At 45.1% G+C, this 24,986-nt stretch overlaps 2 protein-coding genes across 2 annotated transcripts in view; both read right to left on the bottom strand.

Annotated features, from left to right (window-relative positions):
- The window catches only part of LOC135816965 (E3 ubiquitin-protein ligase TRIM71-like), an 11,891-nt gene extending 1,190 nt beyond the window's left edge, over positions 1 to 10,701 (bottom strand). The window contains exons 1-6 of the mRNA XM_065330068.1: positions 9,980 to 10,701; positions 9,313 to 9,456; positions 7,941 to 8,081; positions 3,802 to 3,954; positions 2,508 to 2,645; positions 1,519 to 1,659 (exon numbers count right to left, since the gene is read on the bottom strand). Coding sequence (XP_065186140.1) covers positions 1,519 to 1,659; positions 2,508 to 2,645; positions 3,802 to 3,954; positions 7,941 to 8,081; positions 9,313 to 9,456; positions 9,980 to 10,456 — 1,194 coding nt within the window. The 5' untranslated portion in view covers positions 10,457 to 10,701. The remainder of the gene's footprint in view (positions 1 to 1,518; positions 1,660 to 2,507; positions 2,646 to 3,801; positions 3,955 to 7,940; positions 8,082 to 9,312; positions 9,457 to 9,979) is intronic.
- Positions 10,702 to 12,329: 1,628 nt separating this feature from the next.
- On the bottom strand, positions 12,330 to 13,247 carry LOC135816964 (serine/threonine-protein kinase pkn2-like). Its single transcript, XM_065330067.1, has one exon. It carries the CDS (start codon positions 13,245 to 13,247, stop codon positions 12,330 to 12,332), a length of 918 nt encoding a protein of 305 aa, XP_065186139.1.
- Positions 13,248 to 24,986: the final 11,739 nt, after the last annotated feature.

The following is a 24,986-nucleotide window of genomic DNA, read 5'->3' as shown; positions in this document are numbered from 1 at the left end:
ATACTGGAGTATAAGCCACACTGGAGTATAAGCCACACTGGAGTATAAGCCACACTGGAGTATAAGCCACACTGGAGTATAAGCCGCACTGGAAAAAAGCCCCATCTGAACGATTTGAATTATTTGGCACCAAATAGAAACATCTTTCTCATTTACTACTGTTGATTTGATCATCGTAGCACAAGCCACACCGGCTTCTCTTTGGATATATTACTGCTGTCTAAAGTGCGGCTTATACATGTCGCGAAATGACTTGGATCTATTTTTTTTATTCCTCTCGATATATCACCAGGCAAAGAGAACAAGAGTTGAACTACCATTCGGATTGGCAAGAAGAAGAAGAACCCAAAAAAAACATTTGTCCAAACCGTTCCTCGTCCAATATCACTGAAAAGCCCGCGAAGAACCAAACTCACGTGGCAATATTTGCCACGTTCAAGAAATCAGATCAAATACGTGTTACAAGTGAAACCGCAGTGATTCACCGGCACAAATACATGGTGGGCACAGTACAGAAAAACAATATTCGTGACTCAGACTGATGTCATGACAATACTCCAGAAAATAAGGTATATGCAATAGGTGTGTAAACCACTTTGCTACTTCTGAAGTATGTTTACATTCATTGAAAGATGAATATGCATCAAACCAGCACCATGGAGACAATTTCGGTCAGGGATTCAGTAACGTTACCTCAAACCAAGTTCTCTTACGCCGGCGTAAACTGAATCCACCACAACATGGCACGTATATTTCAAGTACAGTAAAACCTGTCAAGGCAGCTACTCGGGTAAGGCGACCACCTGTCCTAGAAGACCACTGCAACCAGGACCAATTGATGCTATTTCCAGTCAATTGACCCTGGATAAGGCGACCACCTGGTAACAGAGACCACATTTTGAAGGTCCCTTGAGTGGTCGTGTTAGACTGGTTTCACTGTACAGATGGGCTTCGAAGGCATACTCCTATACAAGTACTTAAATTCTACTTAAACTCATTAGGCATTTCTCTAAATGTCAACATGCAAGCCAAGCATACAGTAAGAACACAGCTACAGTACGCCCCGGACTTGGTTGTAGCATTGATGTGTGTCCACTGTATTCCTTGCTCTGTTCTCCAGACATTCAGCACTCCACACAGTCTGAGTATGCATGGACACTAGGTAAACCCTAAAGCATATGTGCCAGAGGTACCATTTTGCAAATCATGCTAGTACTAGTATTCATTGCAAGCTTACATGTGAGACACACTTTTATACAAGAAAGTAGTGTAAGAGTAGAATGTACCCTTGTTTTTTGAACTGTAAGAGCTAATGTACTCTTGCTTTACTTGTTGTACTCTGTGCATGCAGTGTACATCACTTTCTGTGTTCATATCAGTGTTGTCTGATGATTGTACTGACCATGAATTACAGACTAGCAACAAACTGACCATGCTCCACTGTTGTATATGTACTGGGTACTACTCTCTGCCTGTAGGTATTTAGAAAGAAGAATACGACAACAAGCTCTCCCTTACCATAACACGTCCATTGCCAGCATCTGCGACTAGTACATTGCCGTAGGCATCTGTAGTGACATCATACGGTTCCTGCAGCTGACCAAAAGCGCTGCCCTGAGACCCGAACGAAGTGATATACTCTCCATCGACGGTCATCACCTATTGCAGGAATAAATAAAATTGAACATTCACACACACCACTGTGGTGACAGCCAGAGTATAGATATAACAGGAGTGTAAGAATAATACTCCAACACACAGTGCATAGCTACTATCATTATGACTGTAATGATGATAAGGTTACTGGTGTGCAACTGTAAAAACTCAAAACCTGAGGTAAAACATGGACCTGGCACCAACATTTGATTACTATGTATGTATTTATTGTAGCACAGACACTGTTTGGTTTGTGACATGATGTATAGACATGATGTTTACGAGTCTAACTTCACATCAGCCTATAAACTCTTACACTGAAAAGGACAAGTAACAGGCAAACATGGCCAACAAGCACTTGCATAACGTACACATTCATTTCTGATTGGATGAACATTTGCAGATTTTCTGAGTCAAACCTTCTACTTGCTGATCATGGGCTCTGGACAGCAGTCATGAGTCAGTCAAGTGTCAAGTCAATCAGAATGAAGTGTAAGCACCAAAGGTTGGAACAGCCAACTATAAATACCTGTCCAAACAATATAAAGCTGAACTTGCTACTGCTTCCATTGCTGCTGCTGCTGAAGTAGTAGTAGTAGTAGTTGCTGTTATTGTGGTTGTTGTTGCTGTTGTCGTTGTCGTTGTCGTCGTCGTTGTCGTCGTTGTTGTTGTTGTTGTTGTTGTTGTTGTTGTTGTTGTTGTTGTTGTTGTTGTTGTTGATTTTTTGTTGTTGTTGTTGCTGTCGCCGTCGTCTCTGTCGTCATCTTCGTTATTGCTTTCGTTGTCATTGCGGTTGTTGTCGTATTCTACATCATTGTTGACGTTGTTGCCAGCTGAACATGATAACATACCTGGATGCGATGGTTGTCCTCGTCAGCAACAAACAACCTGTTGAGGTACACTGTGATGCCTCTTGGATCTTGAAATTGGCCTTGACCACTACCTTCTGTTCCAAACGCATATCCTGTCTCACCACTGCAGGGCACAATCTGTACAGTACCAGTGTACATAGAAGAATATACACCTGTGAGTTGTTGTCTGATGATCGATTAAAACCGTGAAACTCAGAGTTACAGCTTAAACGCTTTTGATTCCTTTCAAGTGTGTGTGTAAACCTGTGAGGTATGTAATTCATTTGCGCACAACTTACAACTAGATTTGGTGGTTGGGCTGTGACAGAGCTTTATGAAGCTTTCTAAAACAAAAACAAGTAGTGATGTACCGGTATGCCAATGGAACACACATGCATGTACATACATACACACGCTCACGCGCACACACACACACACACACATGCACACACAAACACACACACACACATCTACACACACACTACACAGACACACACACGCGCGTGCACACACACACACACACACACAAATGCACACACACATGCTCGCACATACACACAGGGCACACGCACAAACACACACACAATCGTGTACGCACCCTAAAGCTCCCCCCCCTCACACACACGCAAACACAAGCCAAATGGACCCGCCCACCCACACGCAAACGGCTCCACCCACCCACATCACACCAATGCCCCCGACCTGCATACCAATGCGCCTGTCCTTTTACATGCTCATTTCCAAAGCTTGAATGGCGAGGGAATCAAAGGCATCTTGAGATGACCGATTGGCTATCGAACCATCCAACGGCAGATATACTGAAATCGACTACCTCTGGGTGGACTTGGAAATTATTCCACTTATAGGCTCACCACACATGTGTGAGTGGTTTAGGACAAGGTGCAGAAAAGGGTTTAACAGCACTTACCCCCCCCCCCCCCCGTGAACGTAATACTGTAATACATGTATAGTAGATGGCAACACACGCAGTCACAATCTGGCTTTAGAGCACCCACCAACAGAACTAGCTGACACACCCATTAAACATGCACTCACCCCCCCCCCCCCTCCCAACACACACACACACATGCATGCTTACCAATGCACTGTACTGTGTTAAGAATATATGCTTGACCTGCTGTTACATAATTGAAAACAGTCCCACAACTTGATGCTGAACAGTGATATAGGCTAGTTCTATCTTTATGTATACCACAGTACACTGTTAGTGGGTAGGAGAGGGATTTTACACAATACAACTGTACATGTACAGTGTGTACTGTCTGGTTATTACCTGAACCCGATGGTTAAATGCATCCATCACTGCAAGGCACTGGCCCAGTGCGCTGTGGTTCACTTGGACAACACCAGTTGGGAAATTGAACTCGCCAATTCCTGATCCATACCTTCCTATGGTGCTGAACTCGGAGAAGTCCTTACCAGTGATCTGCAGAGGGGGCATGGAGATGGACAGGAGAAATCAAGATGATTTAGAAATGGAAAATAAATTCTTTGGACCAGTTTTCGAGAAGACGAAAGGTTAATTCACGCTATAAGCAGTATTAGTGCCACAGGCATTACCATGGAAGTGAACATGTTTAGAGTTAAAACGGGTGTGTAATTCCAGAATCGATTCTCTGCTCCGGTCATCAGTAGAATTTACGGAAATAAGGGTAAGCGGCCAATAAACAAAGGTTAAGTAGTCACGTGGTGATACAATAGACACAGAAGAGTTGCTGATGAATGTTATAAAACTAAGTAAAAAGGCTAGTAAACAAGGTGGTGATTATACATGACAAAGTGTAGAAAGAAACACTCGTGTAAGGCTACTTCAAAGTAGTATATTCGTACGTGTGTGTGGGGGGGGGGGGGAGGGGGTGTGTTCAGGTGTGTGTGTGTGTGTGTGTGCGTGTGTGTGCATGTGTGTGTGTGTGTGTGTGCAGGGGTGGACCCAGGGGGGGGGGGGGGGGGGGTCGAACGAACCCCCTGTTGTTTTTCCGACCATAGTTCGGGTGTGATCACTAACCCATGCCCATGTGACGTGCACGCCCCATGCTATGGCCCAGTCGGCCCAAGCCAGATCGGTACGCTAGCTATGCAGCTTGGTAGATCTACATGACATTGTACTTTGTTGTGTAGAACGTAGATAATACAAAGTAAAGTAAATCTGCACTGAATATACAGCTACGCGTTCGCTTTCGGAGAAAGAGGGGCATGCATTTGTTGAGCTGCTGCGGAAACTTCGAAAGTAAGTTTCAAATACTAGTTTCTGAATAGTGGCCGTGCAGTGCTGTAATTGTCGTCGCGGCTCGTGCTTTTTGAGTTGTCTTAGAGTTCGTCGAAGCGTCTAAAGAGGCAGGTTCAAGACCAGCTGCCATTGAATTTTGGTGACACTCCAAAGAAAAGTGTAGCCACTAGTGTCGCAGGTAAAACAAAGAGCGAAACTTTGGAAATCACCTTCAAATTCACCGTCCCATCATCCAATAATCAAAATTTCTCCGAACTGGGGACAATTATGACTGAGACACGAAAGATGCAGGAAGCCTGCCATATGGAACCTTCTGTACAGTGGAGTCAACGTCAGGCGGCTCGGAGTACAATATTATGGACAATCATTACAGACGAGCTACTGGAGAAAGTACCAATCACCTATTCTGCAGCAAAGAAATTGAAAATTTCTTCCTGGTGCTGCGTGTCTTTAACAATGTTTTGTTTTAGCTGCAGAGTGTTGAAAATAGGGAAAATGAAGTTTCATTTGTATAGCTGGCATATTCAAGTACAGGATGCAATATACAGTACATGTGGGCTGTCGTGCTGTACCGATAACGCGAACGTGTGACCCTCTTATACCTGTGTATGTCATCAATGACTCATCATTTCGTCATTGTGGGTAGGGTGGGAAAAAATTGAACCCCCATTGGAAAAATCCTGGATCCGACCCTGGTGTGTGTGTGTGCGCGCGCATGTGTGTGTGTGTGTGTGTGTGTCCCCCCCCCCCCACTCAGCACAAGCTGCTATGGCTTCTGCTGTAGCATCGCTATCATCGCCTCCGGCGATGGGCGTCAAATGGTAAATGATGTGTGTGTGTGTGTGTTTGTGTGTGTGTGTGTGTGCATGTGTGTTCAGGTGTGTGTGTGTGTTTTGTGGGGGGGGGGGGGCTGTACACGTTGCCAGATGTGTCTGTTTCTTTGGCCTTAAATATCGATGTCGATAAGATAAAAATTCCTTGTGGCTGATAGGAACATCACACCATCTGACATCGGCAACATTGTTTTTGTGAAAGGGAAGGCAACAGAGGATTTGCCCCTATTCCTCTCCACCTTGGTTCTGTTGCTACACCGGTTTACTCGCTAGAAGAGAATTGCGCCGGCGCAATGTTGCAGTACACACTATCTTTTGCAAACTGTGATGTGTTTTGTCCACAAAACCTGTCCCTGTGCCCCAAATGACATCTAAACTTTTCCTGTATAGCCTTCATCCTAGTGTATAGTACTGAGTGCTGGACTCAGCTGAAAGCAGACCTTGAAACCAGGCATTCAACATGTTTTGGCCAGCATTGCACTGAGGGGCTAGGTCACCTTGTCAGAATGCCAAACATCCCAGATTTCCAATCAACTCCTGTTTGGACAGCTGCCCAATGCTTCTTTGAGATGTTGTCCAAGTAAGAAAAAAACAGGCGATGGGATGCAACTACTCATGACTTAAAAGCTAGGGACATCCCCATCTTTTGTCGGTCTGAGATGGCTGATGGTAGAATGCAGTGGTTTACGACGGTCATGAATTGGGCTTCTCCGCACTGACTGACACCACCAACAATGTCGATAGTCTGCTTCATTGTTCTGTTGATTATTCTTCTCCAAACTCTGCTACCTTGCTTGCCACACATGTCTGGAGGAGCAACACATTTCTATCTCCTTGCAATGTGGCTCAATCCTGTGTTCTACCTGGTATCTGCTCTATAAGCCTTTCATCGCTTATGGTCATGAAATGTCACAAGTTGGCAGTGTGTGCGTGTGGTTCTATGTGCACTTGAGAGGGAATGCATGTATGCAGGTATGTGCATGTTTTTGAGTGTGTATTCTGTGGGTGGGTGGTTGAGCGTGTGTGGGTGCATGTTAGTGTAAGTGTGTGTTTGGGTGTTAACGTGTGTGGGCCAATGTATGAAGAGGAGAGAGTGTGAGTGAAATAACAGTGGTGCTGCACAACAAATACAGGTTTTGCTCGTAACATGAGCCATTAGTTAGTAAGTGCCCATCATTGCAGCAAGAAAACCATTTCAATAAAATTGTATTACAAAGAGGTATTTACTTCTGCATGGGTTATAATGTGGGTATCCAATGACAACATAGTTTGTGTAAAATGTACATGTATGTGTAATTGTATGTTGTTGATTACTCAGGGGTCGTCTGTAAACACATGTATTTACTTAGAGAAGTCTAACAGGCGTTTGTGGTGGGTTCGCCTGCAAGGCGTATTTAAAAAAATACATTTCAGAGTGCATGCATACCATACCGCGTGTGTACATGTACATGATGTACTATACTGTAGTGGATATGGAAATCCGGTCGCACGTCTAGCGACCCCAGGGCGCTGGCCATGCAGCCGTGGGCAAACAGACCACACATGCGCTGGAACGCGCTGGTCGCATCGGAACAACATGACTGTGCACTGTTCTGTACGCGCTGAGGGCGCCGGCCCCGGTTAATCGACTGGATTTCCATGTCCACGACAGTAGCACTGCTACAGCTAGTACTGGTAGGCGTTGAGATGCACTACACTGCACTACACGCATCATGGCAGAGTAGACAGGGACACATGCACAGCCATACTCTGTACTCCCAGAAACATGCGCTTGCATGCAGTGACAGGCAGCTACCAGCAGACTTGTAGGTGTAAAACAGGATCCTTGGGCTTGGTTTCAGGTTCAGGTGCACATGTAGCCCATGACAGTATGACTCAGGTGCACTTGCTTTACATGTACATGCGGCCCTTTTAAGATTTGGTTTGTTATAAACGAAACCTGTTCGCTATAAAGGGTCAATTTTGTATGGTTTCAAACAGGGACATGGACAAGGGTTCGCTATATCACGAAATTCGTTAATATGCGAGTTCGTTATAAGTGGAGTCGACTATACTGTGTATGTGTTCATAGCATGGTGTTTATTATGAGTGGTGTTATCTACATTTGGGGGTGGGCGTTTCTGGGGGTGGGTAGGTCAAGAAAGAACCGCCTATTAGACGTCTCTAAGTAAATACATGTATTTACTTAGAGACGGCATTTCACTGTGTGACGGTTTCTATTTTGATTCTCGAGGCTTTTTTGAAGTTTTTCTGAGCAGCTGGCTTTACTGCATTGTTGATCAATTTTGCACGTAAAAGAGGCTACTGTTTACATGTAATCCTTACAACATGATTGGAACACCAAGACTATACCTGTAGTCGGTTGTTGCCAGTATCAGCAATGATCACTCGTTCATCATCTGTTACATGCACGGCTGTTGGCCAGTTGAACTGTCCACAGTTTGTACCCCTCTGACCAATCGTCTGCTTGAACTGGCCATAAACCCCATGTATCTAAGTGAATTGACAAAAAGGAATACAATTACAAATGTTAACACAACCATGCACCCATACATAGCCCAGATCCAAACATACATTGTAGTAAACATTTGGTTGCAGTTCTATAGTGTGAATCTAGCGAAAAGCTCGTCCAAAACTGTCAGTCACACCTACACACCCAATGTGCTGTCGGCCACCCCATTCCACTTGCACATCACCACCACAGCCAGGACAATTTAGTTGAGATATTGACTTTTCAGACCCTCCAGATAACTTTTTGGTCCAACATGGTGACAGAGCTCATCAGTGGAGGTTGTTGATAATGGTTGATTAAGATACAATGAGTGATTGATGTTGTATAGGGGAAAACTTTTACAATTTCACACGTTCTCCTTAGTGTGGCATGCCTTAGCAAACAAAGGGGTTAGGCGATAACCGACAGTTTTAACAGATGTGACAATACAAGCGTGCAGTGTTTGGACATTCAGCACTCGTATGTATGAGTGGCTATTGGCTACTAGTAGCACCTCTCATTGTTTGTTGATTTTGTACCAATTCTAGTACTGCAGACGACCTGAAAGCATGTCCCAGTAACGCACACTTGCACGATCTGTTATCACCTATAGCCTCAGTGTCCTATAGCATGCCTAACTTCGACGTAGAAAGCGCAGAATTGCGACTGTTTTACCCTATTATAACATTATCTCTTCACCCGGATCATCCACTATCACCAACTAACACTGATGAGCTCTGTTGGAGCAAAGCAGCTGCCTTCAGGGTCTGAGATATCAATATCACAATGGAAATGTCCTCGTTGCGGTGGTGATGTGAAATTGGAATGGCCCGGCCAAAAAAATATTTACGAGTGGGGGTGTCACAGGTATTCAAAGTCTTTTGTGATTTACAATGATCACCTTTCTCCAGTTTGATAGTTTAGAAAACCTGATCACTTCTGAAGAGAAATGACATTCTGCTTGTATCAACTTCTCAGCTTTTGTGTTCACTGGGTGTACAGGTTAACTCGATGGTGCAATAACGTAAAATTTAGAATGTTGAAGAATTCATCCAAGGGATTGTCTACTACTCTTTCAGACAGTCTTGAGCATCTTCAACCTGACCAATTGGGATCCTTCTTTTTCAATTCTACTAATGCATACACAGACCCTCCCGAGCAGGTCATCTATCAGAGTGACATTTATATATAAACTGTACTTGTCGGTTAGCATTGTACTGTGAGTTCAGTTACCTTTATTCTGCCGTTGTAGGAGTCACAGATGATCAGGTCACCAGCTTTGTTGGTTGCTATTCCCGTAGGAGAGTTAAACTGATCTCTCCCGCTGCCCTTGCTACCAAATGAGTACCTTGATCTGCGGATCTGTGTGTAATCACGCTGCAATACAGGAGAGCAGTAAGAACAACAGCAATCAACACTAGGACAATAGAGGGAGAAAGTAGTGATGTCAAACCTGGCCGGGTGGTCATACACTTCATACTTCGATTTCAAATTTTCATTGGCCTCATGTTTCGTATAAGGAGTAGATGATGGTATATACATCACCCTAAGGTGAGGGACCACATTTTCGACTATACAACCCTACAAAAATTGATCAGAATGGATTGCGCTATCAATCCTCCGGAATGTCCATGACAAATCAGTTTCAAGCACTAAGGACTAAACTAATATCATTTGTTGCATAAATAGTCACAAATACTCATGGTTTTGCCCTGCATAGTGAAACTCTGACTTGAACACACACCAGTGTTGTGTGTATGTAAACTATACTCAACTAATGCATGATGACGTCATACACGTACCACTATACACCCAGTCATGCAGGGCAACAGACTGTAGGAGAAATTTGATACACCGTTGCATAAACTTGTAAAAGTAAGCCTTTAAAAAGTAGCCTAACCTTCCGTGGTGGAGATGCAGCTACTACTGCTGCCGCTGCTGCTACTGATGCCGATGGTGACAACGTGTTTCTGGGCAAGGTAGACTGATCTGAGGCTGACCCTTGTCTGGGCACTCTAACCTGTGTGTGAGCTGAGGAAGCGCTGGATGACATCATCGGTGGTGTTGCAGAAGATGCACTGCGTGGTGATGGAGAGGACTGGGGAATAGAGTCACCGTTGGGTGAGGTAGTCGCCGTCAGACGTTGAGTACTGGCACTAGACGACTGTCTGGAGGCACGTGACTCCAGGGCAGCAATGCGTAAGTCCACTGCGGCGGAGCGTGAATCCACTTCAGCCAAGCGTGTATCGACTGCAGCAATGCGTGAATCCACTGCAGCCAAGCGTGAATCCACCGTGGAGTTGAGTGAAGTGAGAGTTGATGAGTGGGCACTGAGGTTAGTGTCGATGGTGGAAACTCTCTCCGTCAATGCATCCATGCCGTTCACTTTCTCTTCCACTGCTGTCACCCGGGTGATGGTTGCCTGCTGTTGTGTGGAAATCGTTTGCAGTTGAGTCAGAATGTCTGCAAACTGACTCAAATAGCGATCTGCGGACTAGACAAACACGAATAAATAACACCATCCACAAACACACACATACACATGCACACACATATTCACACACATGCACACACGCACACATATTCACACACAAACACACACATGCACACGCGCACACACGAACACACACACACACACACACACACACACACACTAAGGATTATTATGCTCTGCGTGCACCCAATTCAAGCGTTTGTACCTATGGATCTCAGAAAACAAAAAAATCCCGTGGTGTGTGGTACAACGAGACAATTTCACAAATCCGAAAGAAAGCATTCAATTATTTTGCAAGGAAGAATTCAAAATTGACGGAGTGGAGCAGTAATCTCTGTATTGAGTAGTGCTAACTGGTCACTGCTATTATGGATTTAGGAGTCTCGTCCGTAATTATCGAAAATAAAAAATTCGTCTCCGTCAAAAATTGTTTCTAACCCACCCACCCACCCCACCCGATTTTGTCCCGTTAATATTTTGTTTTTCCCAATGCCCAGCTAGAAAAAAGAACTCCTGACCCCAGAGTCACTGACTGCACCTGTGTCAGGTACATTGTACTAGTAGCTACTGTACTAGTTTGTTTTGTTTCTGGTTTTTGTTTGTTTTAGTTTTAGCAGGTCTACCAACGGCCATGCACGTCCTACAACTACATGTTCATCATACTGGTGTTTGCGACACTACGAGTACAGCCAGTACACTGCAAAGCCAGTGAAACAACTGTATGAAAGTCACTGAAAAAATATATAAATAAAAATATATGAAAAATTGACTCAGAAAAAACAAAAAAATTAAATTCCGCCAGCACTCCTGACCACCCACCCCCTTTTTGCATGAGGACAGATTTTTTAATTTTTTTAATTACGTACGACCCCTTATTAGTTATGGCTCTGATCCACTACTTTATGTTTTCATGTTACCATTCTGGATAAGGGACCTATGCAAATCTATAACCCCCCCCCCCCAGATGAAAACATAATTTCACTGGGCTATACTATGCATACTGCAGATGCACTCCACACCTATGTACACGCCACATGGCTGATGTCATAGGAACAGCCGGTCACCAGCCAGCATGTGATTGTGAGGCCTGTGCTTTTCAATACAATCATCTTGCGCACGTCAGTGTTTTGCCTTTTTGAAGTGTGACAGTCCAGACAGCCTGCGCCGCCTCCACTGAAATATCAGGGCCCTTATCTTGTGTAATATAATGTCATGCTGACCAGCCAGCTAAGACTTAGGGGGGCGTTCGAATTGTCTTCATCAACTGTTCGAACAAATGTTTAAAAGAGATTAGATGAAGTGTCCCATTAGAACGGTTACTGTCATTTCAGAGTCTCTCAGTTTCTCAGTGGAATTGTCATGGCGATGATGACGTCCGATCAGATCGACCATCTCCACGTACAACGTGACGTAGCTATTCCAAATTTTTCGGAACTAATCCATCTCTCCCATCGGATGAGATTGTGGAGTTTCGCGGAGTTTTGAGGAGTTCTTTTTGCTGAAGAGGCCTATAAGGCCACCTCTTCAGAAAAACGAATCTCCTGGAAAAGTCAAAGAGTGACAATTTGGCGAACGTGCCCTTAGAGTATGAGTGTGTACATAGGCAAAGCCAGGTCTAATGTATGCTCTGGTAGCTGCACCATTCAGGCATGCATCAGCCAGTATTTCCCATTTACATGTACACATTGCATGTATACCCAGCTAGGCTGTATGCTAACAGTACAGCACAGTGAGTACAAAGTCATGTTATACTATGTCAGTACATCCATACCATAGAGTGAGGTGAGATCTGCAGTAAGTGCATGTGAACATCAGCCGATGTGGGTCTAGATCCAGGATCATCATGCAGACACGACACGATTAGAGAATGCAGTGGATGATCCGAGCCCAGTCGATCCAGATCTGCTTTGCGTCGGCGACCCTCCGGAACTGATCTCCGCGTTCCATTCTCCAGCAGAACAGTAGCTTCAGTTGGGGAAGGTGGTCGTCCCACAAGCAGCGACAGCATCACCACTCCTAGAGAAAACACATCCAGTTTTTCGTCGTATGTTGTGCCCACTTGCAGGCTCTCTGGCGGCATAAAATAAGGCGTGCCGGGGCACCGTGTCAGAGTTGTCAAGTCTGCACCTTGACCACCGTGAAGAGAGCGGGCCAAACCTACATCAGCTATCTTGGCTCTCCCTGCCGTGATCAAGATGTTGTGGGGTTTCAAATCGCGATGCAAAATGTTCTTGCCGTGTAGAAAACGCAAACCTTCCGCCGTGTCGACAAGATACTGAAGGCTTTGCGCGAATGGCTCTCTTGGAACAACTCCAATTCGATCACCTAGCGAGCCGGCCATCAGTTCTACCACTATACACGGAGATTGATTGGGAGCAATGCCGATCCCGAGCAGTCGCACAATTCTTTCATGCTGCAGTCGCCGCATGACTAGGCACTCAGTGCCGAATCGCTGCAGAAGAGCTGCACGCCCGACATTGCCCTGTTGGAGTAAAATACTATGTAAGACCTTCACAGCAACAGGGAGACCCTCCAACTCACTTGTATAGACAGTGGCATCCGAGCCACGGCCTATCTCGGGTTTGTTCAGGTCAACTTGGACGCATCCCAGCCAAATTGAGTCTGGGACACCAAGTATCTCTTGGAGCTGAGTCTCAAAGTTGAACCTTGCCATTGCAATATAATAGTGTAACACACAATCGTCTTGCTCTCGCAACTGTGTGTTTGATTGTGTCTGCGAGTGTTCAGCACCTTGTTATGGCGTTAGACGTACACTGCATTGAGTGTGTGTGTGTGTGTGTGTATGTGTGTGTGTGTGTGTGTGTGTGTGTGTGTGTGTGTTTGTGTGTGTGTGTGTGTGTGTGTGTGTGTGTGTGTGTGTGTGTGTGTGTGTGTGTAGTCTGTAGACTACAGACTGCTACAGACTGAAGTTTAGCCCCGTTCCGCACTGGGGTATGCATTCCCGTTCTCACCTCCCTGTTTGCAGTCTACAAATACAATATCATGTACAGGTGCAGACATGAAGAGCTAGCTGTCTCTCGCCTCAACAGTGGGTGAACGTTTTGATCGCAATCGGCCACCGGTACCTCAAACGGCGCAGCCGCGTGCCGAAAAGGCCCCATTCGTAAGCATTTCGGAAAGCAATCCTCGCAATCCTCCAGTAGATCTACCCAGTGCAGTACCGCATAAAAATGAAGCTGTCATGGATCGTGGACAGCTAGTCTGCCTGGCTAGCTGGGCGGTCGACCACAAACTGACTGGCGAGTGGCGAGTAGGCAGATACATGTATGCCTGTACATCTGTTGACGGCATCAAACAAAACAAATCCACAATACAGGGAACGAAACCATGGAAACTGTTGGTTGCTCCCTAGTATAGTCAGATCCCTACGGACCCTAGCCTGAAGATCGTGCTATCCACTGAGTCTGTCAGTGTCAGTGAACTGTCACCTGGTCACTGACTTGGCTTGACACTCGACGCCAGTTGACGGCTTGACGACTGCCATGCCATCCAAGGCACACGCCATACCCATGGAGCCTTCGACCGGGCAAAGGTGCAAGAAAGCACCAGTCCCTGTTCAATGCACAGTCAGTGTTTTGTGGAATTTATCTCTCATCAGTTGAGCTTGAGTAGGCTGAGAAAGACTGCGCTGGAAGACCACTACATGTACTTGTCTTTCATCGTGCTCTCCAGGCCATAACATCATCAAGGAATCAAACAAACTTTACCAGGTGTTGCGAATCCAGCGCTAATCAATCCAAAGATACCTCGCGAGTTACTAGAGAGGTTGCGCACAATGAAATTTCGACCGGCCGGGTTCGAGTAACGAAAGTTGCTCCGAAGATCCGTCCAAACTTGACCGAAACAGAGCAGATCTTCGAAAATACTTTTCGTTACCTGGAGTACTAAAATACTGATATTTTACAACTCTCTGTCTTGACTCTTCGCCCCCGCGCGGCTGCCGCGTCGACGCACTACGAAAAAAGTTCAAGCGCTGTGCCCAACCTCACGGTTTTCTAATATTCCTTACCTTTCGTTAAAAAATATTCGTTACGGCGCTACGAATTTCCGCTGTGCGCAACCTCTCTCTTGACTTGCTTGTGTGAGGGAAGGGGCTAAAAGAGCATACAAGAGGGAGAAAACTCAAGTTTTTAAAGTGATGTTAGAGTAATTCATCTCATAGTACAGACTATGCTACATCATCAGCAAATCAAGTACTGGTACATTTAGTCTCTTTGATGCATAATTCTAGTATCATGCCAAACAAATGTTCGGCTAGTAGCCCTTTCCCAAAGGTGCTCCCCCTTTTTTCGCCCTTTTTGGCCCTTTTTGGAAAAGCCCGTTTCTTTCGCCCTTTATTGCGTTTTTTGGTGAATATCGCCCTTTTTGAGCTCTTTTAACTGAAAAAGTGCTAAAATCTGTTTGCTCATGCTTGCGATCACAGTTTCCGAGTGCTCGATGGGCCCGGGCCTTGGCACGCCGCTTTTTTGGGGGCAACAAGTTAGTTGATGAAGCTTGTACACAATGCTGTAAAATGTGGGTTTTTTGAACTTTACTTCCTGTTTTGCCTTTCTTGGACCCATAAATGGAAGAGTGCGTATTCATTTCTCAGCTTGTGTTCATATTTGAACATGTATCATGGCTATGCTTCACTGAAAAAAGAGCACTTTTGCCTTTTTTCACTGAAAAAAGAGCACTTTTTCAGCATATTTTGAGGGACGCGAAAAGCACTAAGTGCGAATTAAAAGAGCACCTTTGGGAAAGGGCTATCGGCTAGGAGCAGGAGTGAGGAGAAACCAGTAAGGTAGACCTATATCAACAACATAATTTTAAAAGGTGAAAGGGAACTACACCGAACAAAGTTACACCATTGTTTAAGCAACATGAACACACACTATGTACGTACGGTATATCTAATCGCCACACACACACGCACACACACACACACGCACACACACACGCGCACACACACACACGCACACACACACACGCACATACACACACACAAACGCACATACACGCACACACACGCATGCACACTACACACTCACGCACAGACGCACACACACGCAAACACACACACACACACGCACACACACACACACGCACACACACATACACACACACACACGCACACACACACACACACGCACACACACACACACACACACACACACACACACGCATGCACACTACACGAATACACGTAGTCTCAAACATGCTCATACACGGACGTGACGACGTGTGCAAAACAAGAAGAAGCGAAAATGTGCCTTGGAAACGACATGTGAGGAGTGGTGGGAATACTATGACAATGAAGGTGAGATTCTGGCACTAACCTGCAACAACCCTACAACATTGCGCTGTTTTATTCTTGACATTGCTAAAAGCAATAGAATGTGCAGGAATGGACTCGGATGGAGAGCCAAGGCCGGATTAATTTAAACAAAAGAGAAAGATTTGGCTAAAAGGGAAAGGACCAAGAAACTACAAGTTAAGCTACACTATCCACTATAACACCACCAGTTACTAAACAATCAGCCCATGCGATAACATTGCACGACACTGACCGACGGTACTGACGTTCTACAACTAACTGGCTAACAGCTGTAGCCCATCTTGAATGCGCACTCCAACAGCCTTGCATCTTGGAAGGTTCTAAGCATCATAGTTATAGAATACAAACATAAGGAGGGGGACTTGCAACTTGTAGTTCCTTGCTCCTTTTTCTTTCTTATAAATTCATCCTTGGCTCTCCATCCCAGTCCAATTCTATACAAGGCGAAAGAGAACATGGTGAAACACAAACAATAGAAATAGGATTCTAATCATGCTAACAAAAATTCGGATTCAACTCTCCAGGAATCAACGTTGTGCTGAGGAACAAATCAGAGCGAAGGAACTACTTCGAAGTATAGTATTTACAGAAGGCAATGCTGCAGATGTAACACATACATGTATAAAAAATACTTGAGGGGCTGAGATATCAAAGTGTGATTTCCCACAATGAATATACGAGCAACACAGCCTTCAAGGAGTACCAACAGCGAAAGTCGTGCATTACCTACGAGAAGGTGATAATCAAAAGCCGTATTGAATCAAAACTCACAGCAAATTTGCTGTATGTGTCCAACTTGTATTCATAAAAAAATATCTTCATCTCTTGTAGGATCCAGGGAAATAGTCTGGGGAGATGGCATCCGTGCTGCCTGATTGTCTGCTAATTTGATGAAGGGAAGTTAGGTAACGTGCCATACCAAATGCAGGTGGGAGCAGGTTCCCAATTCGCAGCTATGATACCTCCATGGAGGCAATAGAACCTTTTAAAAAGAAGGTGCATTTAAAACATTTGGATCGGGACGAGGTTACAGGGAGAGATTTCATCATACCAACACCAAAAGACAGGGATATGACTGAACAGATGCATGGACATCCACAGTTTTATGGGACGCACAGACACACGGACACTGGGACAGGGTTATAGACCAATGCACCCACTTGTGCATGTACAGGGGACATGAACAGATATAGGGTCAGGGACATGAACAGATACAGGGTCAGGGACCTGGACAGATACAGGGTCAGAGACCCAAACAGATACAGGGTCAGAGACCTGGACAGATACAGGGTCAGAGACCTGGACAGGTACAGGGTCAGAGACCTGGACAGATACTGGGTCAGAGACCTGGACAGATACAGGGTCAGAGACCTGGACAGATACAGCGTCGGAGACCTAGACAGATACAGGGTCAGGGAGATGGACAGATACAGGGTCAGAGACCTGGGCAGATACAGGGTCAGAGACCTGGACAGATACAGGGTCAGAGACCTGGACAGATACAGGGTCAGGGACATGTGCATGCACTGGTAAAGGGACGTGGACAGATACAGAGTCAGGGATACGGACTGATACACGGTCAGGGACATGGACAGATACAGAGTCAGGGATACGGACTGATACACGGTCAGTGACATGGACAGATACAGAGTCAGGGATACGGACTGATACACGGTCAGGGACATGGACAGATACAGAGTCAGGGATACGGACGGATACACGGTCAGGGACATGGACATGCACTGGTAAAGGGACGTGGCTAGGGGCAGGGACAAGAACAGAAACAATTGGGAACCCGTATTCTGGAGAGTGCTGGTGAAGCGTCGTTGCAGGCAAGTGAAGTGAAAGTTGAAGAGAGTTGCTCAAAGGATGAAAATCATAACTTATAACAGTGCTTTTACAAGATACAATCTTGCTAACTAGAGACCAAAATGAATATACATGTACATGTGATCTATACGCAGATCTATGTAGATCTACATGCAGTAACTGCACTTGACCAGACCCGGCTCTGACCCGACTGCAAGAGTTGTGCCGTATATCTACGTGTACGTGTGCCCGGCTGGTTTGAAATCCTAGATCAGATACAGAATGCATGTCTATAGAAATGAATAAGGCAGTAGATATGCATACGGTACAGTTGCTGGAGTATTCATAACATGAACATGTTTAGACAGTGTGCTGAGAAGAGAAGCCGATATTCAATACACTGGTATATGTGCATTGAATTTTGTTTGACATACACATACACCCCCCCCCCCCCCACACACACACACACATACGAACACACACTCACATACACACACAGCCCTATGGCCGTCCGTCAAAGCTTCATCCATGTACATGTATGTGTACGTGGCACTAAGAGTCGACAGAATCAGACGAAGGAAAAGGATGATCTCTTTGTGCACAAGTCAAGGCAATGTTGACTAGCAATTCTAATACTTCGAAGCAGGATAATTGATCTGTAAGAAAGCAATCCACAATAGTAAATATATAAGTCAATGAATCAGAACTCTTACAAACTAGTCGCAATGCAAAACGGTATACAACCTAGGACACAAACAGTTTTCTAACAATTTGGAACATCATTCTCCTGCGAGTCAGGGTGAACAAGGATCAAGAATCCAGGAGCTACCTAAGAAATAGTGGTGCTGCTACCAAACTGGTTTGTATAATTAAGAAAATAATTTCAAAGAAAATACAGAACTGAATATTCAGTTCATGTGAGAATGCTGACAGGCGAAAAACAGCAAGCATGGTGGGAAATGAAAGGAGGGAAAGGCCAATTTTGAGTGGAAAGTTCTGTAAGAGACAACCGATGAAGAACGGAATGAAAGACGGGTGTGTGGGTAAGGAATTTGGGGGGGGGGGGAGGAACGGAGGTGTGTGTGTGTGTGTGTGTGTGTGTGTGTGTGTGTGTGTGTGTGGTGTGTGTGTGTGATGTGTGATGTGTGTGTGTGTGTGTTTGTGTGTGTGTGTGTGTGTGTGTGTGTGTGTATGTGTGTGTGTGTGTGTAGGGATTCACTGGCCAGAAAACGCCACTTCATAGCTCTGTGGTGTAGACCAGGCTGAATGGTGGCGGTCAATTCTTCAGGCTTGCAAGCTTTTAAATGGTGCAATCCCAGCACAAGTGGCTATGGCTTCTGCTGTAGCATCGCTATCATCGCCTCTGGCGATGGGCGTCAAATGGATGGTCAACGGTGTGTGTGTGTGCGTGTTTATGTGTGCGTTTGTGTGTGTGCATGTGTGTGTGAAGGCTTATGTGTGTGTGTGTGTGTGTGTGTGTGTGTGTGTGTATGTGTGTGTGTGTGTGTGGGTGTTAATGTATGACTGTACAGATATGTTGCCTAGAAGTAACATGGTGACAGAGGGTGCTGGAAGTCTAACAAGAAACCTTTAAAACACAACAATCTTGTGGCTTCCATCACAGGGAACAGCTACTAAGCCCTCACTTGTCACGCAGACACCCATCGGCTTGTCCAGCTCTCCTTTTCCAAACTCAGCCAGTGGTGTGTAAGTTTCTGCGGCATATACCTGCAGAGAACATAGACAACACAGGTGAGTGTACAGGAATAACACGTATTATAGATGGTTGATGCATGGTGATGTATGGATGATGTATGAATGATGTATTATGGTTGATGTATCTGTCCCTCCAGGAACTTGCGATTCCGTGATCGCGTTGTTTTCCGCGATATGAACAAACGTCCGCGATATCCACGATATTTGAAAAATCATCCGCATTATTGTACAAAACTGTCCTTCGTACTTGAAAAGCACCGCGATATTTCGAAAAGCACCCACAATATTGGAATCTTTCTTCGATGTTGTTTAGTTCTTCAATCTAGTCAGTAGTTTACTTGTGAGATCGATACCAGAATGGAGAAGTTTCTGGGCAAATCAGCGGCTGAAAAGTAAAAAAAAATAAGGCTCGCGACGAGTGTTGTCGGAGAATGGAGGAAAACTGTCTTGCAAGCTCCTGTCATCACTTGAACACAGTCGTAATCGAGTACAGCGCAGCACAATCCTACCTCACTACACTACAAGTAACAAAATCGGACGAAATTTGTGGCATTTTACCTCGCAACTTTTTCCGCGATATTTCCTAAATGTCTCCACAAGTTTCTAGAGGTACAGATGTATGGATGATGCATTATTGGCGGATGTTCATGCATGTCAATGACGATACTGGAAAGACCATTGGACAACACGGTCAAAACACGATTGAAGAACGCAAAGCAACATTCTGTAAGAGCTAATTTACTCTTGCTTTACTGTCTTGTACTCTGTGCATGCAGTGTACATCACTTTCTGTGTTCATATCAGTGTTGTCTAATGATTGTACTGACCATGAATCACAGACTAGCAACAAGCTGACCATGCTCCACTGTATTATGTACTGGGTACTACTCTCTGCCTGTAGGTATTTAGAAAGAAGAACACGACAACAAGCTCTCCCTTACCATACCACGTCCATTGCCATGATCTACGACTAGAACATTGCCGTAGGCATCTGTAGTGACATCATGCGGTTGGCACAGCTGCCCAAAAGCGCTGCCCTGAGACCCGAACGAAGTGATATACTCTCCATCGACTGTCATCACCTTTTGCAGGAATAAAAAAATTGAACATTCACACACACCACTGTGGTCACAGCAAGAGTATAGATATAACAGGAGTGTAAGAATAATACTCCAACACACAGTGCATAGCTACTATCATTATGACTGTAATGATGATAAGGTTACTGGTGTGCAACTTTAAAAATCAAAACCTGAGGTAAAACATGGACCTGGCACCAACATTTGATTACTATGTATGTATTTATTGTAGCACAGACACTGTTTGGTTTGTGACATGATGTATAGACATGATGTTTAAGAGTCTAACTTCACATCAGCCTATACACTCTTCCACTGAAAAGGACAAGTAACAGGCAAACATGGCCAACAAGCATTTGCATGACGTACACATTCATTTCTGATTGAATGAATGTTTCAAAGTCTTGCCCGAACCTGTCTAGTGCTTAGCCTGGTAGATGAATTATCAACAACAGTAAAGTCTCAGAAACAGAATAATTCTCAAAGTAAGTCTATAATTTCTAGAACAAGTCAAGTTTGCATGCATCCACCCAATTAACACATCCCGTCAAATTCCAGTATCCTTCTGAAGCTCAACTGAAACAGGGTGAATTTAGCGGAGCAATGCATATTGAGCAGAGAGTGGTGTTTTTCTTGCAGATTTGTGAGTGCGAAGTTTGACGTGTTGCTCATGTGTTTCAGACTACAGCCATGAGTCAGACCCGTGTCGTCAATTAGCTGCAAATGCCATTTCCAACCATTCGGAGCATCCACCGACTTAAGAATAATTCCTGACACGATAGGAAAATGAAGTTGCTGCTGCTTCTGTTTTGGTTGTTGTTGTTGTTGTTGTTGTTGTTGTTGTTGTCGTCGTTGTTGTTGTTGTTGTTGTCGTCGTCGTCGTTGCGGTTGTCGTCGTCTTTGGTAGCGTTGTTGATGTGGGTGCCAGCTGAACATGCTAACATACCTGTATACAATGGTTGTTCTCGTCTGCAATTAACAACCTGTTGTGGTACACTGTGATGCCGCTTGGGTATTGAAATTGGCCTTGACCACTACCTTCTGTTCCAAATGCATATCCTGTCTCACCACTGCATGGCACAACCTGTACAGTACCAGTGTACATAGAAGATAATTATCTGTGAGATTCGTAATTAGGGTTGCAAGGATTATTCGAGTATTCGACTGATATTCGTTTGAAAACACGATAGAAGGAATGTGTTCCCCTTTGGAATATTCATTTCAAGGAAGTGTACGGTTAAGTACATTAATGTGTCGATCTATGGTTGTACAGGCGCTATGACGCATGCGGATATGTGCACTCTGTTCAAGTGTCGATCTATCGTAGTTCTAGAACGGATGCAGTGAGTTGTAAATGCGTGCGAGCATGTATATTTATACGCACACACACGTGTGCTCGCACGCACACACACACACACACACACACACACACACACACACACACACACACACACAAACACATATACACACACACAGCACTCACACATACATACACACACCACATACACACACACACACACACACACACACACACACACACACACACACACACACACACACACACACACATGAAGCGCTCCTATTGCATTGACTCGCAGACAGAAGGGTCAGGTAGGTCAGGCAATGCATAATGATCTGGATCCAGAGGCAGGAAAGATAAATTGAGGGCGAAATCTCCGCAACTCTTGAACCACCGGTCACAAGGAGTATAGTGCTTTTTCAAGGACACCACGCCGTGCCCGTAAGTGGCACTCACCCCGAGATTGTGGTGAACAGGTCGCGCATTGAAAAGTATATGAAATGTGACAGGGTTGTCTCAACCAGAGCTTGGATTGATTTTGAAGCTTGTTCATTTTCGCCCAAGCCATGAAAGGGCTTCCCGGAAGCTGCTCTGAGTCAACACGAGTGTTGGACATGAAGTTGAGCGCCATCCTATTGCTTCTTTCACCTCCATGCGTCCATTCTCGTACAATGAATGTGACCCGGGCTTCGCCTGTTCACCAGCGATTCAAAATTTTTCTCGCACATGATCCCGAAAAGTGACCGTTAGTCCGTCCTTGAAGAAGCCCTATGCTTGCAGTCACCCCTTTGGTGTGAGATTAGTTTCCCTCGCTCAGCTATGTATCTCTGCCTAATGAGATCACCATATGCTTCATCTTCTGTAACATGATTGAAAACAGTCCCACAACTTGATGCTGAACAGTGATATAGGCTAGTTCTATCTTTATGTATACCACAGTACACTGTTAGTGGGTAGGAGAGGGATTTTACACAATACAACTGTACATGTACAGTGTGTACTGTCTGGTTACGTTTCTGACCTGAATCCGATGATTGTAGTTATCTGCCACAGCAAAGCACGGGCCCAGTACACTGTGGTTGACTAGGACAACACCAATTGGCTCATGGAACTCGCCAATTTCTATTCCACGTATTCCTATAGTGCTGAACTCTGAGAAGTTTTGGTCAGTGATCTGCACAGGAGGGCATGGAGGCAGACAGCAGAGATAAAAGATGATTTAGAAATAGACAATAACTTGGTCAAATGCTTATGACCAGTATCCTCATTTCACGATCACGGTGGCTAGAAGTGGGTGTGCGAAGCAAGACTTGAATTGGGATTACCAACATAAACAGTATAACTACAATACATGATAGTGTGTGTGTGTGTGTGTGTATGTGTGTGTGTGTGTGTGTGTGTGTGTATGTGTGTGTGTGTATGTGTGTTCCGCAGATGTTGTTGTTTGGCACATTGCTGCCGCCATGCCCAGCGTGTGGCCCGCGGAAACGATGGCGAGACGCAATTAGGGTCGACCTGCGACGAATAAACATCCCCGACAAGTCATGGTTTGACACAGCGCAGGAACCGATCTGAGTGGCGGCAAGCAAGTTTTGCTCGGCAGTAAGATATTGCCCGCCACAAGTGCATCATGGAACGGCGTAAACCAGTCCAGCAGCAAGCCAACAGTGCCAGTGCTCCCAGTGTCACCGATAGTTTCCGAGTGCGGGTGGCATTGCAGAACATCGCTGTACCCAGTCCTGTTCTGCCCCGAATGTTGCCAATGCCACAAGTTCTTCACCTGTACGCCTATGTATTCGGAAACCGTGCTGTCCCGCTCACTGTTCCATTTGTGAACGTTGCTGTAAGTCGATCCAGGGCTTTGCTATCCATAACTGCAACCGATCCACCAGGCACCCAACTGCTGATGAAAGGGACAAGTTCCAATTGCAATGTCAGAATTGCAAGAGGCGTTTCAAGAGGCGAAACGACTTATCCCGTCACCAACGCTCATGTCTCCTCTCGTCTCTGTCTCGCTCAACGAGAAACATGGCATTGTATACCAGGACCAGGACCAGGATGTGTGTGTGTGTGTTCATGTGTGTGTGTTCATGTGTGTGTGTGCATGTGTGTGTGTGTGTGTGTGTGTAAGTGCGCGTGAGAGTTCGCCATGTACATGTATGTGTGAGCAGGGGTGGATCGAGCAGGGGTGGAATGGGCAGGGTAGACAGAGCAGGGGTAGATAGAACCTAGATGTTTTTGCCTCTGTGCAGGTTGTAGGATGTGGAGTGTTCAAGTACAACAGTAGCGAAACACCAACACCATACCTGTAGTCGGTGGTTACCAGTATCAGCAATGATCACTCGTTCATCATCTGTTACATGCACAGCGTCTGGGGCATAGAACTCTCCACAGTTTCTACCCTCGACGCCAACCGTCTGCTTGCACTGGCCATCAACCCCATGTATCTAAGTGCATTAACAAAAAGGAATACAATAACAAATTCAAGCACACACATGCACACAGACATAGCGCAGATCTAAACATATACATTAGAATGTAATTCTATGGTGAGAATCTAGCCACAAACTCGCCCAGTAAATATCAGGCAAACATCCACTCCCCGATTCGCTGATGGCCGACCCATTCACATCACAACCATAGCGAGGACGATTCATTATTTTTAAGTTTTAACCATAGCGAAGACAATCCCATTGAGATGTTGATATTCAGACCCAGCAGACAGCGGTTCGTTCCAACACAGCAACAGAGCTCATCAGTGGAGTGTGTAGATAATGGCTGATTCAGGAACATGAGTGATGTTGTATAGGGAAAAAAAACTATCACTCGGAATTTCACACTTTCTCTCTAGTGTGGCATGCCCTAGCAAAACAAATGTGCAAGGTGATAACAGATAGTTTTCACAGAGGCCATGCACGTGTGCATTGCTTGGACCTGCATGATGTCATGTCCAGCATGCGTATACATGTACATGATGTCATGTCCAGCATGCGTATACATGTACATGATGTCATGTCCAGCATGAGTATACATGTGCATGATGTCATGCCCAGCATGAGTATACATGTACATGATGTCATGTCCAGCATGAGTATACATGTGCATGATGTCATGTCCAGCATGAGTATACTATACATGTACATGATGTCATGTCCAGCATGAGTATACATG

The sequence above is a fragment of the Sycon ciliatum genome, chromosome 5 (assembly GCF_964019385.1).
Source record: "Sycon ciliatum chromosome 5, ocSycCili1.1, whole genome shotgun sequence".
NCBI lineage: Eukaryota > Metazoa > Porifera > Calcarea > Leucosolenida > Sycettidae > Sycon > Sycon ciliatum.
Note: the sequence above shows the minus strand (reverse complement) of the source record. Positions and strands in the feature narration are given on the sequence as shown.